Raw genomic sequence first — 18,271 nt, forward strand, 5'->3', positions numbered from 1 at the left:
ATCTGGTATTCTCATGCGTAAATGGAGACCTCCAGATGTCTTGGTTGATGACGACTGGGCTATAAAACATCAAATTGTGGTTCCAAAGCCCTATCGTGCTGAAATATTGCGCCTGGCCCATGAAACGCCCTGGGCTGGTCATTTGGGAGTAAGGAAAACTTATCATAAAATTCTCAGTCACTTTTATTGGCCTAATCTCAGGCAGGATGTAACACATTTCTGTAAAACTTGTCACACATGTCAGATGGTAGGAAAGCCGAATCAGACCATTCCAAAGGCCCCTTTACAGCCAATTCCTGCATTTCAAGAACCATTTAGTAGGATTCTAATAGACTGTGTTGGGCCCTTACCAAAAACAAGATCAGGAAATGAGTACATGCTGACAATAATGTGTACATCAACTCGGTTCCCAGAAGCCATACCACTGAGAAATATAAAGACAAAGACTATAGTGAAAGCTTTAGTCAAATTTTTCACTTTATTTGGCCTCCCTAAATGTGTCCAGTCCGATCAAGGCTCCAACTTTATGTCTGGAATTTTTCAACAAGTAATGGATCAGCTAGGCATTAAACAGTATAGGTCATCCGCCTATCATCCAGAAAGTCAGGGTGCTCTTGAGCGATTTCATCAAACTTTGAAAAACATGATTAGGACCTACTGTTTTGACACAGAGAAGCAGTGGGATGAAGGAATTCATTTTCTGCTCTTTGCTGTTAGAGAGTCAATTCAAGAGTCTCTTGGTTTTAGCCCATTTGAGCTTGTATTTGGACATACAGTCCGTGGCCCACTTAAGCTCGTTAAAGAGAAATTCCTATCAGACGATGATGATTGTCTGAATATTTTGCAATATGTGTCAGATTTTCGTACAAAACTCTCTAAAGCATGTGAATTAGCCAGAGAAAATCTTGAGTCATCTCAGCAGTCAATGAAAACCAAAAATATGATAAAAACACCTCAAAACGGAAGTTTAAACCAGGTCAAAAAGTTCTTGTTCTACTTCCAATTCCTGGCAAACCACTCCATGCTCGTTACTTTGGGCCATACCTAATTGATAAGAAATTGAGTGATTTAAATTACATCATAATAACACCTGAAGGCGAAAACAAAAACAGCTATGTCACATAAATATGCTTAAGCCATATTTGGATAGGATAATCCTACTATAACTCAGCCTGTCAGTGCAGTCAGTTCAAACCATTATGAAGATAGTGATACTGAAACTGACTTGAGTGAAAATACTCTAAATTCAAAGCTGGGCTCGGTCAAGCTTCAGAACTCAGAAATCCTGGAGATGCTGGAGTCTACAAAGTTGGCACACCTCCAGCCAGAACAACAACAACAGGTGAAAGAACTGCTCCACGAATATAAACACCTGTTTCAAGATGTTCCAACGAGGACAAACGTCATCTATCACGACGTTGATGTTGGGGACAGTAAGCCTATAAAACAACATCCATACAGACTGAATCCAACAAAAGCGAAATATCTCCAGGAAGAAGTCAAATACCTGCTGGACAATGACTTTATTGAATCCAGTAAAAGTAACTGGAGTTCGCCGTGCATACTTGTTCCCAAATCAGATCACAGTTATCGTATGTGCACGGACTTTAGGAAGGTCAACACTTTAACAAAGACAGACACTTTCCCAATCCCGAGGATTGATGACTGCATCGACCGAGTGGGAAAAGCCAAGTATGTGACAAAATTTGACCTACTGAAGGGATTTTGGCAAGTCCCTCTGACGGATCGTGCTCGTGAAATATCCGCCTTTGTTACACCAGACGGATTGTTCCAGTACAAGGTGATGCCATTTGGAATGAAGAACTCTCCGGCAACGTTCCAACGGATGATCAACGACGTCGTTCTGTATAGTGACACCTGGGAGGAACACATCAAGCTCATGCGGAAGTTCTTTGAGAGACTGAGCAAAGCAATGTTGACTGTCAACCTTGCCAAATCTGAGTTTGGTTGGGCGAGGGTGACTTACCTCGGACACACTGTAGGACAGGGTGAGGTAAAACCTGTTGATGCCAAATCAGTGCCATTTCAAGTTTTCCCATACCAAACTGCAAACGACAACTGATGCGCTTTCTCGGTATGGCTGGTTACTACAGAAAATTCTGTCCAAATTTCTCCACAATTACTGAGCCTTTGACTAACTTACTTAAAAAGAAAGTAAAGTTTGTTTGGTCAGAGCAATGCCAACAGGCATTTGATACACTTAAAGCCATACTGCAAAGTGCCCCAGTGTTGTCTGCACCAGATTTCACTTTGCCATTCAAATTAGCTGTAGATGCTAGTGATACGGCTGCTGGTGCTGTTTTATTGCAAGAGGATAGTCATGGTGTAGATCATCCTGTTTGCTATTTTTCACGCAAATTTAACAAATCCCAGAGAAACTACTCTACAATTGAAAAAGAGTGTTTATCTTTGATATTAGCTTTACAGCATTTTGAAGTTTATGTTACTTCTTCAAATCAGCCAATAGTGGTTTATATTGATCACAACCCTCTTGTTTTTCTGCAGAAATTCAAAGGCAAAAATCAGAGATTGCTAAGATGGAGTTTAATGTTACAGGAGTTTAATCTTGACATTAGACATATCAAAGGCAGAGACAATTTAATTGCAGACTGTCTCTCTCGTATTTAGAGTTTATTGCTGTTCACTTTCAAGAAATTTTACTTTAGAGAAACACAAAATTTGAGTACTTAAATCCTTTTAAGATTACATTTGTAAAAGAAAGATTTTTCTTTGAAAAATTTTCTTTTTTGAAGAGGGGGTGTGTTATGTAGGTCATTTCCCCCACACTCATCATGACCTGAGTTCAATTAGTCTAGAACATTCTCAGGTCACTGCCCTTGATGACCTCACAACCTTGAATTCAATTAGTCATGTTTGGAATGTTCTGGAAAGTTGATTAGTTGTGTAAGGGAGATAATTTTAGAACAGTAATTAGCATGTCAATAAAAGTTCTAGATTGTTCTTATATGCCTTTATAAAAGGGACGTGCACAGCTTCCAGTCAGACTTTTGGGATCGTGTCTCTTGTGTGTTACTAACTCCAGCAGTAGTCATTTTCAAGACTTTTCAAGACCTTCACTGCCAACGCTGGATTTATACTGTGGACTTTGTGCAGCTTCAAGCCTGCAAGGACTGTTCATTCATCCAACTGACTGTTACAACTCTGAGACTGGAGCTTTGCCGTCCCAGCTGAGATAAGTAGTCTGTACACTTTAAAGCTTGTATCCTATCCCTAACCTAGCAATTAGTTTTATTTTCGTAATAAATTTTGTTTTAAACGTTAACTGCTGAGTTCACCCTTTTGTTCGTTTTCTCTGCACGTAACACAGTTCATAAGTATGTATACGAGATACTGTACAATTTTCCTCTCCAGACGTTGCAGCAACAAAAGTTCCCAATGGTGTATCTTGAAAAAGATCTATTGGCTGCTCTGTAATGTTCATCACTTGTACAAATGCAGTACCATTAGTAGCACAGGAAGCAGTTCGAGCTACACCTAGACCCCTGCTATCTTTAAAAGCATCATCTGGATCTACAATTCCCATATAACCATGTGGTAGTGGCCCCCACTTGTTGCTGTTTGCAGTCGTATTGACACTGACACTTTAGTACGTGCTGGTATGGTGACAGTTTCATCTGCTATAGCCGCACATACATCCGGTATTAACTGGCTTTTATGCAAAAATGGAGTTGACTCGCCATAGATCCACAACATGCCATGTGCACTGTCTACATTACCAGCATGCTGCCTAAAGAAGTCCCAACCAAGTATAACTGGGTTGATCATATCACGAATAACAAACATGGTGTGATACAATTCATTGTTGCCTATGCGCACTCTGGTTTGTAGCGTCCCCATTATGTCCAATTTCTGCCCAAGAACTGAAGTTGCAACCATATTTACAGCAGTGTTCAAATGTCTCTTTCTCAAATATGGGCTCTTCATCCGAAACTCTTCACTAATGAGTGATATACCTGAACCTGTATCAACCAAGGCTCTCACATCGGTATCCCCAACAACTATCATAATCATATTTGTAAAGTCTGAGTTGATAGCATTGGTAGTTTTCATAGTTTCTAATCTCGGATGGGCCTCCTCTTGCGCTGCTAATGTGTGGCCCCTTACATCAGCAGCTACCAATTTCCCTGTTGTGAATGTTGACTGTGAAATAAAGACTGTGAAGACTGTGGCTGACTGTATTGCTGGCGTTCACCTTGGGCATAATTATTATGAACATTAGAGTTTTGTACATACTCCCCTTGTCTTGGGCACTGAAGCTTTCGGTGGCCATATTCGCCACATACATAGCAGTTTCCTCTAAAGACATTTCTTATCTGTGTCCGTTGAGTAGGATTACTTGTATAATTCCGGTTCCCCCTACTGGCAAATCTGGCATACCCTCGTGCTTGGATATCTCCGCTATCCTGATTGGCAGTCTCCCTTCCAACTGTTAACTGTTCTATTTTCTGTAAGAGGGTAGTCTCCAGTTCTTTAAATCGTTTATCTATCAATTCATTGACGTGTACATTATCCACTGCATTGACACTCTGGGTAAGTTCTGATTGGTTTGGTACATTACTAGATGACATTTTTGTAACAGCATTATGTGCTGCTTCAGTTTTTCACACCAGCAGTACTACTTCATCAAGTGTCTTTTTATCTGCATTCAACACCTTTTCCTGAAGTGAAGTATCTCCAAGTCCGCAGATAAACTGATCCATAACCATCTCTGACTTAATAGCAGCATCTAATGTTGGATATGCTATATCAGCTAGTTGCACTAGTTCTGTTTGGTACTCATCAGGGGACTCCCCTTTATGACGTGTCCGTTCTCTGAACTGCAGTCAATGTAAACTGACATGTTCTTTACAGCTAAATTTTCCATCGAGGGCAGTTTTCAATCTATCGTAGTCATTTTTATCATCCTCTGTTAATTGTTCATACACTTGGAATGCATGTCCGTCTAATAAAGCATGCAAAAGGCCAAGTTTAGCTTCTTTTGACGCCAAGTCCTTCGCTGACCTCGCAGCCACTTCAATTTACTCACCCATTCTTTAAAGTTCTCACCTGACAAACCTCGAAACTTCTCCGGTAATTGTACGTAGGCTGAAGCCATATTGTATTACGCAATCACAGTCAAACACTTTTGACGACGGCACCAATGACTGTTCCTGGTCAACAGTTCTGTGACATACTTGGCTATTATGTTCGTCGCTGCTCACCGCTGCCACCAATATAACACATCCAAGTTCAGTTTAAAGTCTTTATTGCCAGGATACAGCTCACAGTAAAGTATATTCCATCGACAAAACAGAGAAGCCGCGGCCTAAACTCAACACAACAACAGAACACAGCTTTTGGGAATTTTCCACTCTCTCTCTCAGAGCGAGGCTGTTCAAAGAGCGCCCTCAAACAGGCACTGATAAACTTTTGTTTGTTACATCTACACTGCTATAGCGTGAAGTCTGAGCACGTCCACGGCCCTGCTTGGAGCCAAGGTAGCGGGTCCTGCGACATTGAAGTTATTTGTTTGTTTCTACAATGGAAAGTTCTCATCTGTCGATATTTTTAAGGTACAGATTTGCAGTAACAAAAGTCTACGACGCGTCCTTACACAAGTTACAGACCATCATTGATTTCGTTCGAAACCGTTTCAGTGCATTTTGGTATCACTCGCAGAAAATACAGAGTTAACTTGCAAGTCAGACAAGTCCCTGTTTTAAAAATTTGTTTTCCTAAAAATTCAGTTGTCGATTGAACCTTGATTTACCAAACCAGATCGTCGAAGGGGGTACTCTGTAATGATGTTACTTGTCACTGCTGTATAATACAGATGTACTCTTTATATCCATCATCCTGCAATGTTGTTGAGTTTAGGCCTGTGTCGCTTTCGCCAGCTGAACTGTGCTTTAAAAGCTGTCCATTATCTAACAGTTTTTATAATTTAAAAGTTGGATTGTCTGTTATAAAAATAAATGAATGTAAAATATAAATGAAAGGTCAGTTTTGTTTTCTTGAATATGACTGGTCACGAAGTGCAATGGTACACTGTACTCCCGGTAATGAAATAGTCGGCAATGTGCCCATCATGTGTTGCTCCATATTTGCAGCAATAACCAATAACAATCTGTACATGTAATGTCATTTCTGGCACACAAGCTGCACACTTTGATGGCCTGCTACACACAAGCTGCACACTTCAAGGTCTGTTGTACACAAGCTGTACACATTTTACATTTGCCGCACACAAGGTGTACAGTATGGAGATTATTGCACAGAAGCTGCACAGTTTTGTCTCCTGCTGCACAGTTTCTGCTCAGATTAACACTGTGCAGAAACTGTGCAGCTAGCTGCATTTTCCTGCACAGCCTCTCTTGCACAGCTTTCCTGTGCAGCACTAGTGCAGCAACTCTACGGCAGAGCTGCCGCTAGTCTACAGCAGAGCTGCCGCACAGTTTCATTTTCATAGGGTTGACTCTACATTATTCACCAATCCGTTATGTTTTATACTTGATAGAGCACCCAATTTACAAGTATAATGAAACTGGTTATTTTCATCATAGAAAGACTCAAAATAGAGTAAAATTTCTTTCAACACGAAGATTCAATATCAATGCGCGAACTGAACTTGATGAACCGTGACCTCAGAGTGTAAACATGTCGGCTGCTCTCAGTCTCAGCGCTGGACGTTCGCGAAGCAGCGGTCGGGATGGGGTGTGAAACACCCCAAAATTGTGCTCGGCAATTATCTAACGCTGAAAACATGGACAAAAGCATTGAATATCAATCCAGTCATAACAGAAAGCGAGATTTTGTTAGCGATGACAGGACACAGACTTAGTGCTGGGCACTGTACGGGCGTACCGTATACTGTATACACTGCTATAGCGTGAAGTCTGAGCACGTCCACGGCCCTGCTTGGAGCCAAGGTAGCGGGTCCTGCGACATTGAAGTTTATTTGTTTGTTTCTACAATGGAAAGTTCTCATCTGTCGATATTTTTAAGGTACAGATTTGCAGTAACAAAAGTCTACGACGCGTCCTTACACAAGTTACAGACCATCATAGATTTCGTTCGAAACCGTTTCAGTGCATTTTGGTATCACTCGCAGAAAATACAGAGTTAACTTGCAAGTCAGACAAGTCCCTGTTTTAAAAATTTGTTTTCCTAAAAATTCAGTTGTTGATTGAACCTTGATTTACCAAACCAGATCGTCGAAGGGGGTACTCATGTAATGATGTTACATGTCACTGCTGTATAATACAGATGTACTCTTTATATCCATCATCCTGCAATGTTGTTGAGTTTAGGCCTGTGTCGCTTTCGCCAGCTGAACTGTGCTTTAAAAGCTGTCCATTATCTAACAGTTTTTATAATTTAAAAGTTGGATTGTCTGTTATAAAAATAAATGAATGTAAAATATAAATGAAAGGTCAGTTTTGTTTTCTTGAATATGACTGGTCACGAAGTGCAATGGTACACTGTACTCCCGGTAATGAAATAGTCGGCAATGTGCCCATCATGTGTTGCTCCATATTTGCAGCAATAACCAATAACAATCTGTACATGTAATGTCATTTCTGGCACACAAGCTGCACACTTTGATGGCCTGCTACACACAAGCTGCACACTTCAAGGTCTGTTGTACACAAGCTGTACACATTTTACATTTGCGGCACACAAGGTGTACAGTATGGAGATTATTGCACAGAAGCTGCACAGTTTTGTCTCCTGCTGCACAGTTTCTGCTCAGATTAACACTGTGCAGAAACTGTGCAGCTAGCTGCATTTTCCTGCACAGCCTCTCTTGCACAGCTTTCCTGTGCAGCACTAGTGCAGCAACTCTACGGCAGAGCTGCCGCTAGTCTACAGCAGAGCTGCCGCACAGTTTCATTTTCATAAGTTAAGAGTTTTGAATATTATTGGCAAGTAAACATAGGTTTTTTGCAAAAACAAATACGGCCGCCAAACCACGTGACCGATTCAAATGTTTTTCTGAAACTTCAAAGTGCTCACACTAAGGATAATATGAGTCAAATTTCAATTCTAACACCAATTTGGTTCTGGAGAAATAGATTCTTAAAGATTAAATTGGTATTTTTGAAAATCCAATATGGCGCCAAAATGCAAACTTGATAGTACTCACACCAATGATGATATGAGCAAAACTTTAGTACAAATGATGGGATGGTTTTTGAAAATATGATTTTTTAATATTATTTGCGGGTAATCATAGGTTTCTTGCAAAAACCAATATGGCTGCAAAACCACGTGACTGATAGAAATCATTTTAGCAAAGATGATAGTACTTAAAACAAAAAATGACACAAGTGAAATTTCAAATTAAAGAGTAAGTTGTTTCCGCAGAAGAAGACTTAAAGATTAAATTTGGATTTTCGCAAAATCGAAGAGTGGCCATTAAACCATGTGACTGATCCAAATGCGTTTTGCAAACTTCAAAGTGCTTACACTAGGGATGATAAATGTAAAATTTCAGATCAATCTGTGGGTTGGTTCCTGAGAAAAAAATTTTTAAAGATTAAATTGGTGTTTTTTCAAAAATCCAATATGACAGCCAAGGTCATGTAACGTAATTTTATTTGCAAATTCTTGAGACCTGATACTGTGCTTGCTATACGAAAAATTTCAAAGCGACTAGACCCATAAGTCATCAGGAAGTGTCATTTTTATGTTTGCTGAAAATTCAATATGGCCACCAGGTCACATGACCAATCAAATTTGTATACCCAGGTGCACGAGTACTCATAGGTACCTATCAGCCCTGCAAGTTAGAGAAGTTTGAGTTCTAGGTGAGCAAAAAAGTTATGGAAGAACATGAAGAAGAAGAAAAAGAATATTGATCGCCTACTAAAACAATAGGGGCCCAGCCCATAGGCTGGGGCCCCTAATCATAATGATAGAACCCCATGGCTTCTGAGAGCACTCAGTGGTGTTCCAAAGGTATTCTGCTGCCAGTACTTTTCCGAGTGAAGCAAGGAAAAGTACTGGCAGAATACACCGTATCCCGAGGGAATACCTTTGGAACGCCACAGAGTACCCTCCGAAGCCGTTGGTTAACATGACTGAAGAAACATTCCCTCTAACTAGGTGTATGCAAATATCAGATATGGAAGTATAGCATACCATTGCAATCATGTATGGTTACATCAGATGATGATGGTGGTTGTGATAGTGGTGGCTCATCTGGATTGGTACACAGTGTTTCTGTTCCAGATCTAACTGTATCTTGGACCGTAGGACCAGTTTTATCAGAGTCTGCTCTGCAAACCCTAACATATTGCGATCTTTTTTCTCTTCTTTTTTCTGCTTTCTTCAACTTCCTAGTATTGGATTTCTGTTTATTTCCATTGTCCACCTTTCTCCTTAAAGAACGTGTCAGTGGTAGGCATTGCAAGAAAGAAAATTTTCTAGATTTCCGTGGCTCTACTGTTGTTTCTGTAATCTCTAGGTCTTCTGTGCTTGACATCCAGTCTGCAGTGGTTGCTGTAGCCTCTGTATGTGTTTTGACTGACACCTCAGGTTGCACTGCTGTTGTTTCTGTAATTTGTCTTTTCTTCTTCTTTTCAATGTTATCTGCACAGAAAACAGAAATTGTTATATTCAAAAATACTATCTCAATGATAGTTCCACTATATAAGAACAAATTTAAAAAAAAGTAGCAGGTTGCAACTTTCTTATTCTTGTGAATCAAGGTAAATGTAGATAGTGAGGTCAGGTGCACTGTGTAGAATGTCTTAAAAGCATAATTTTTGTATCCATCTTGAACCAATTTCTTAAAGAAGGCACTTTCGTTGTTTCATAGTTGACAAACCTATTTCACAGGTTTCTGAGGAAAATTCACAAAGCTATTTTTCAGACAAGTATAAATGGGATTGTTTTTATGTTATAAAACATTATTTACAACCTTCCGTGTAATTAATGTGCATGATGGCATGCTTAAAAACACTGAATGTCATATATTTCATAATTTTGTTTTCTTTTTATGAAAGCAATGCCACATGACAATCTGTTTTACATGTGTGTATTTCTACTACTTAATACTCCATCAACTACCGTATTATCCTGCTTTAATAAAGTGATCAACACCTGAGAATCTTTAAAATCACTGTGTGTGATAAGATATCAATAAAAATATTTTGTGTCTTTTGATCAGATCACCAGTGAGGGTAAAATGATTTTTTTTTATGTGTACATTAAAATGCAACTACAGTGCTGTAGTTGATATTGGGATCCACTTTCATAATGACCTAACATACCGGTAAATGTTTATCTCTCTCATAATTACAATTATGATACTCTCATTTTGTCCTCCGTTTGTATATTGCAAATAATGTCATATGTACATAAAAGTCCATTTAAACACTCTTAGCACAATTCCTGAACATCACAATAATTGTGTACATAATCTGTCTTCCTTCATGAACTATCTGAACTGTGTGTATATATAGACTGGAACACTTACCGTTTTTATCAGGACCTTGTGTTTCTAGCCCTTTCTCAGTGAGTAATGATGCAAATGTGGCCAAGCTTTCTGTCACAGCCTCACTCGTAGCTAAGTCTTCTTTAAGCTCCTTGGCTTGCTTGACAGCTACATTGCTTTTTGTCAGATTTCTAATTATCTTAGAAGTCAATTTTACGGTGTCATTACTGACAATACAGTAATGCGTGTGATTTTGAAAGTGTCTGTCAATCATTGCAGCAATGTGTGAATCATCCTGGACTGTTGTTGGTAGACCAGCTGCCATTGCTTCCAAGCCTTCAAAACTGTACTCAGTGTAGCATGATGGAGGAAGGCAAAGGTCAGACTGCTGGAGAGCTTGTAATAATGTTCCTGCTGAATAATGTTTGTGTGATGTTATCATACCATTTTGCAATTTTTTGTCAAGAAATCTCTTTGTTGCTTTGTACGCCTGTTTAGAGACTCCGTGTATCTTCCATTTAGGTGGCTTTCTGTGAAAGTCTTTATGTTTTTCCACTGCAGAACCAATGGAAGCTGCTATTGAGTCACATCTTTTCAAGGCTTCCTCTGTGTTCAGCTGACCATATGTTAATATGTTTCGGCCATCAGTCTCTAATTCAGCTTCTGGTCTTTCATTGTCAAAATATTGCTGTCTGGGTTTTGGAAGAATTTCTTTGTGAGGGATATCAGACAGCTTTCTTCCATTAATCACAGCTCTGTATGCACTCTTGAAGTGGCCATATAAATGAGGACCAATGGAAAACAGTAGATCAGCCTGACTTGCCATCTGCAACATGTCCTGTTCTAACTCTGAAAATTCATCCTTCACCAAGAGACAGTTTTTTTCCTGACAGACATGGTTGAAGAAGACAAGCTTTGCAGCAGGGAATAGTTTCTTCTGTATGTCTATAGCGGCCCATCCAGTCAATGGAGCATATCCAACCACATACTTGATATTGTGTAACTTTTGTAGCTCAGGGAAGTGGTTATTATGGTACAGCAACCAATTAATGTTTGGCATCTCATCAGCTCCTTTCTGTCTTTCTGCTTTTATCAAGGTAACACCACAATTCTTTGCGTCTTCTATCTGATCTGCACTGAGTTCAACATCAACCACAGTGGAGTATGCTTTGAGATATTCTCCTGATTCTGCCTTCCTAGCTATGAAATCTTGGATCATAACTCTGTGATATCCAGTCAGACCACAGGCATCTCTGCTCCAGGCAACAAAAGCAAACACTACACCAGGTGGAATTGGTACAGATAGTTGATGGAGCTGTGCTTGTAGGAAAAGACTTTCATGGATGGCAGCTGCAGCATTCTTTGTCTTGGATGAAAAGCTGACAACGTGTTTTACATGCTGTAACTTCTTCAGCCCTGGGTAATATATGTCATGACGGAGTAACCAGTTTGGTGCAGGTGGGTCTCCTTCTGGATCTGACCATTTGTCTCTTGTAGCTGGAATCAGAGTAACACCTACTCTCTCTGCATCTTTCTTCTGGTCTTCACTGACTTCAACATCAAGGACAGTACAGTAGAGTTTAGACACTTTATCAGACTTCAGTGTGTTTTCACAGAAATCTTTGACCAGTGTTCTTGTTGGTTGTGATGTCAGGTCATCTGATGCTGTATTCCATGATGTCAATACAAGCAGTGTTTCAGAAAGTGTGTTTTCCATAGTCCCTGGAGAAATGAAAATGTAGTCAGAGGTATAACATACCATAATATGTTATGGTTATTGGTGAAGTTTGCAATGAATGTCATAATTTTTTTCACAAATATAGTGGAATCTTTAACTGATTCATAGTAGAATCATAATATGTTTACATGTGCATTTGCATACTCAAAAATATGTCATCCAATGTCTACAATGTATCCTGGTTTTCACCACAGTTAGATGTCACGTCTGCATACAGCAAAGAGATATTTCATTCTGATATTGGTTAAGTTTTACAGGAAATGGAGTGTAACCAGCATCCATGACACACGTAACAATTGACAATGAAATTGCTTTTATTAGCTCCACTGTCAGCGACGCAGACCTTATCAAATAGGTTGATTTTCCGTCGTCGTCGTCCGTCGTCCGTCAACAATTGCCTTCTCCTCTGAAACCACAAGTCCAATTGCTTTGAAATTTTATATGCAGTTCACTTGGGGTGACCTCACTTAAGTTTGTTCAAATCGTGGTAAAATTTGCATATTTGTATTTTTGGGGCATTTTTTGGTGTTTTTGGTAAAAAAATCTTCTTCTCTGAAACCGCTTGTCCGATTGCTTTGAAATTTGATATGCAGTTTACTTAGGGTGACTTCAGTCAGATTTGTTCAAATCATGGTGAAATTTGCATATTTGTATTTTAAGGCAATTTTTGTCATTTTTGGTAAAAAAATCTTTAAAAATCTTCTTCTTCAAAACTACTGGTCAGATAGCTTTGATATTTGGTACATATGTCCCTAGGGATAATCTATTTCAGAGTTGTTCAAATTGTGCAGAAATATGAGAATTTGCATTTTTAAGGGCAATTTTTACCATTTTGGGTCAAAAAATGTATTTTCTCAAAAAGTACTGGTCTGATAGTTTTGAAATTCAGTATACAGGTTGCTACAGATGAGCTAAGTAATATGTATATTGAATTTCTGATGAACTCTGTAATTTTGTATTTTTGGGGCAATTTTTGCCATTTTTGGTCAAAAAATGTAAATTTCTAAATCTACTCATTTGAAAGCTTTGAAATGTGGTATACAGGTTCCCACAGATGAACTTAATGATATTTATTGAAATTATGATGAAATCTCTGAAATTTTGTATTTTTTGGGCAATTTTTGCCATTTTTGGTCAAAAAATGTGTATTTCCAAAACTACTCATTTGATAGCTTTGCAATTTGGTATACAGGTTCCTACAGATCACCTTAATGATATTCATTGAAATTATGATGAAATCTGCAATTTTGTAGTTTTGGGGCAATTTTTGCCATTTTTGGTCAAAAAATGTGTTTCTCAAAAAGTACTGGTCTGATAGCTTTGAAATTTGGTATACAGGTTTCTACATATGAGCTAAGTAATATAAATTGAATTTCTGATGAAATCTGTAATTTTGTATTTGTGTGGCAATTTTTGTCATTTTTGGTCAAAAATGTGTATTTCCAAAACTACTCATCTGATAGCTTTGAAATTTGGTATACAGGTTTCTATAGGTGAACAAAATAAAATATTTTGACCAAAATTAGCAGAAACTAAGAGAATCTAATATATACATGAATTTGTGCACTGAAGGAACAACAACAAAACAATGAAATTCTTTAAAAAGTTACTCATTTTCATAACACTTTGAAGACAAGTTGGTTATCAGAAGAGATTTGCATGCCAATTTTCCATTAAATTTGATTCAAATCAGACATTAAAAGACAGGTGAGGTCAAAAGGTTACCTGAGGTCATGTCTATTGCCAGTATTGAAACTTATAGCAGTCGTCTATTTGTCTATTTCATAATCTATAATTTCAATTCAGTTTGTTCACATTGAAAACAGATTTCAAGAGAAAATATAGTGCCTGGTACCAATACTACACAATGAATAATGATTTTGTTCCTTGGTTCAAAGAAAGAGACCTGTGCAAATATATTTAACAATTAGTACACAATTGTGAATATTGATATCAGCATTCATTCTGATGCAAAAAACTGAATTTCTAAATGTTTACAGTGGCAGGATTTCAAAATATTGAAATGAACTAGCTGAGGTACACAAGTCATTTCCTTTATGGTGACAGTGGTTTTTACAGTAACTGACATATATAATATTATGTTGACACGTACACCATATCCTAGGGAGAAGTTGGTGATTAATTTAACCCTTTGAGTGCTGCAATTTTTCCACCAAATTTATTGTGTGCAACATTTTACCAATTTTGTGAATTTTTCTGTAATTTTTTTGACAATTTTGAATGAAATGAACATAACATTTTATTGGCTTCAGATTTTTATCAAATTTCAGCTAAATTTAGAAAAAGTTGACTGGTGTATAGGCGACAAAAACTCCTGACTTTGGCACTCAAAGGGTTAATCTAGTCACCCCGATTTCTGTCAAAACATCTGCAATCATCTACAACTGCAGTTGGTTTTGGTTAACCTATTGGTAAATGAGAATATTTTATCAAACTGCATGGTTTTGTCATAAATAACATATTTAAATGTATGCATTTATAATTTATTCAGAGAGAATTTCATGACAGAACAATTCTCTCATTAGTCATGTCTACATTTTGAATGTGTGCAAATATTCAATAATTAATTTTCAATAAAAGTCCACGAGAAAGATTTGAGAGATCTGTGACCATGCCATCTTTTGATGAAAACTAGGCTGTCTTTTGATGAAAACTAGGCCATCTTTTGATGAAAACTAGGCTGTCTTTTGATGAAACACTAGGCCATCTTTTGATGAAAACTAGGCTGTCTTTTGATGAAAACTAGGCCATCTTTTGATGAAACTAGGCTGTCTTTTGATGAAAACTAGGCCATCTTTTGATGAAAACTAGGCTGTCTTTTGATGAAAACACCAACATATAATTACAATGTAACACTTGGTAGAGAGAATTTAACGTACCTTGTGTGATTTGGCTTGAAGGAATCTATCAACAGAAGCAGTTACTGATGTAGATCGCTCTATTGAAGCTTACAGTACCAGGATCCTGAATTTGGTACAGTTTGACTGAAAAATGTGTCTTGACTTTGATTTCTGTATTTGCTCAGTACACATAGCTACGTTAAAATAACTCTGTCACATGATTTATAACAAACTGACTGAGTTAATTTGTAACAGTAATGGGTTTAAAGTTCAGTTTTGTCAACCTATCTGTGACATGGTCATTGTTCGTAGCCACATCATCTTGTAAATCATTGCTGATAAAGATATTATATACAGTGTCCTGAGGAGTGATAAATTTCACACTAGGTAGGTAGGCACAAACACAATCATATCATTTCATTCAAAACAGAAAGCTATGAATTACATTCTGATGCATACTTTACGGTCATGTTCTGAAAATAAAAATGCTATTATCTGTATATGCATACCACAAGTTTCATGAAATTTAACCACAGCAGACTGTATGCAATATGGTTAACTCACTTGATTCTACTTCCACACAAGACATTATGCCTGACACTCGTCCAATGGGTTATTCCACACAAGACAATGCCTGGCACTCTTCCAATGGATCATTCCAAATTTTGGCCAGGGATGTGACATTACCTCAGCTTAACAACTTTGCATAAATTATCAATATTGAACAGTTTATTTTGGCTTGTTCAACTTTTAGCTGGTGCAGATTCGTCCATGAATATATGTTAAATTTAAGCATTGACAGTAGAGAAACTAAGTTTGTGGCTATATTGATTTAAGGAGTTAAAATATTGAAGTATAAATCATCCCTTTTAAAAATAATAGGAGAGTCTGAAACTGTTCCAAACTGGCCACAGTTCTAGAAGAGCATACCTATTGGAGAAGTTACATATAAATTAACTTTATAGATTGTAATATAAGTAATATATTCATGGCTGTTTCATAACAAGTTTAACTATATAGGCAATATCCTTTTATTTATAATTGTTGAAGTATTGTAAACTAATATCATATCAAGATAACAAATTTAGAGGTTAATCCACAAAAATCTCCCGGCTTTTGGGTACCAGAGTTTGAATACAGGTATCACATTAAACAAACAAAAATTCAAGTTAAATGGGATAAAATATTTGCCAATTTGCAAGGAAATATATAGTTTTCACTAAGAGATTCTACCAGACCAAAAAAAAAATTGTAAAATGAATTTAAATCAACAATGTTACTTAGAAAACATTTTCAGTGGTAAGTGGAGCTGTGTTGGAATTTGTCAGCTAGTCCTTTGAATTCTTTGAGGAATATGGCTTATCATATCATCCATTTTAAATACTGCTACAAAAACCTGGAGTATGCAATGTGCCTAAAAGATATATGGAAATATGAAAAGCAGTCAATTCTTCGGGGTACTCTTGTAGGCCCATGTACTTACATATTTACTAGTGTCATAAAAATATGTCAAATTGGGTGATACTTTAAAATGATGTTTTCCCAGTTTTCTATAACAATGTCCCTGGACCAATAAAGTCATGGTCAGTTTTTTCCACCAATATAGGGGTTCAGAGTGCAGTGGATTATATTTGCAAACATCAAAACGTGGCTGATACCCCATCCCCACCCCTTCCAAGCCAAAACGATGCATTTTATGGAATTATGGGCTTGGTATATCTCACAATCAACAACACACTGACCCTCATTGAGCATTTCTAAAACATGGTGGACCCCATCACCGAATGGAAAACCTCTTTCTCTTCGCTCCCCCTTGAAGAAAGTGTATACCGGTAATTCCCAGGTATATCTAAGGTAAGTATGTAGTTTCTATTTTCCTAGGATGAAAGTAAAATATATTAAACTAAGGAATTTTAGAAGTGAAAGACATGTTAAAATCCAAAGGCAACAAATTGTTGCTCTAGAGATTGATATAACCTTCTGCCTGGTGCAATATTCATTTGCTTGTGTGGCGTCAAAGATTATGTATGCCTCTTGAAGTCAACAACCAACAGTATGACACTCTTATGGCAATGACTGTAGCTCTTTAGTAAGTTGCTTTTGCCTGAGATGTCTATAAATGCACCCAACTGTCTTACTTTTAAATTATTACTTTCAAGAAATGTTTCCTATAATTTTTGGTTTTAGTGATAGCTCTGTCAAATTTTATCAGTTTACCGAAGACAATTTGCCAGTTCAATTCAGAAGAACCTAGAAATGGTCAGCCCTGTCATATTTTAAATATGACGAAAGAAAAGTTAGCACTCTCACACATCATCTTTTCTTACCTGTTACTGCCAAGCCTACATTTCAAGAATGAGGCATTGAACAAGGCTGCGGGATTTCCCCTTCTGTTTCCCGGAAGGAGTGTCATGGATACGGCCTCAGTGCGCTGTACTTTGTACGTCAATCAGGGTCACACCACTGTACAGGTAAACAGCTCCTACTGATTGCATTTAAGTACCTAGCAAAGTGCCAACTGTTTTGAGAAGGCCGGCAGAATTTTAATGCAGTTGTGTTCCTGGATTCATTTTGGTGATACAGTTTTAACTGGAGTTGGTCTCCTATTGTTTAACTTTTCAAATTAGAGGTACAGCTCCCATATAATTGCTGCAGGAAATGGGGCCAACAACATTATTTTTTTTTTGGCCCCTGCAGTAGTAATTTTTTTTCAAACTGTACTGTGAAGCAAATTGTTTTATCTAGGCGAAACTGAGCATCTGTGATGCTCAACAATTAACCCCAACATTTGCAGAAAAAACACATGTCACTAAGTTCACTTTGTTCATTTCTTATCCACAATATCAAAGATTCTCTCTCCTTATGGGCATTCAAAATATATTGAGTCACAATGATTGACATTCTGTACATTATACTTTTGATTTTGCACAGACTTTTTGTCACAAGATCAATCTCGTCAAGTTAGTCAACTTTAATTTTGTGAAAGTTATCTAAAATTCCTGAAAACTGATTTCAGGGAACTTAATAACTTGTTTTTGAGAAATATCATGTTTATTCTAAATTTTAGTGTCCTATATGGGAAACAGTATTGAGGTATTTAGTGAGCTCAGAGTGCTACCATTTAATCATACCATTCTAAAAAGCGATGCAATTTTCTCTCAAAACCATAAAGCACAGAAAAATAATGACAAAACACTGATTTCCTGATTT

The 18,271-nt window shown here is 37.6% G+C and overlaps 1 protein-coding gene across 1 annotated transcript in view; it reads right to left on the reverse strand.

The window, feature by feature from the left end:
- Window positions 1-17,464, reverse strand: part of LOC139124198 (uncharacterized) — a 49,296-nt gene extending 31,832 nt beyond the window's left edge. Inside the window, exons 1-2 of the mRNA XM_070690338.1 lie at window positions 17,389-17,464; window positions 10,505-12,184 (exon numbers count right to left, since the gene is read on the reverse strand). Coding sequence (XP_070546439.1) covers window positions 10,505-12,179 — 1,675 coding nt within the window. The 5' untranslated portion in view covers window positions 12,180-12,184; window positions 17,389-17,464. The remainder of the gene's footprint in view (window positions 1-10,504; window positions 12,185-17,388) is intronic.
- Window positions 17,465-18,271: the final 807 nt, after the last annotated feature.

The sequence above is a fragment of the Ptychodera flava genome (genome assembly GCF_041260155.1).
Source record: "Ptychodera flava strain L36383 chromosome 23 unlocalized genomic scaffold, AS_Pfla_20210202 Scaffold_23__1_contigs__length_28996876_pilon, whole genome shotgun sequence".
NCBI lineage: Eukaryota > Metazoa > Hemichordata > Enteropneusta > Ptychoderidae > Ptychodera > Ptychodera flava.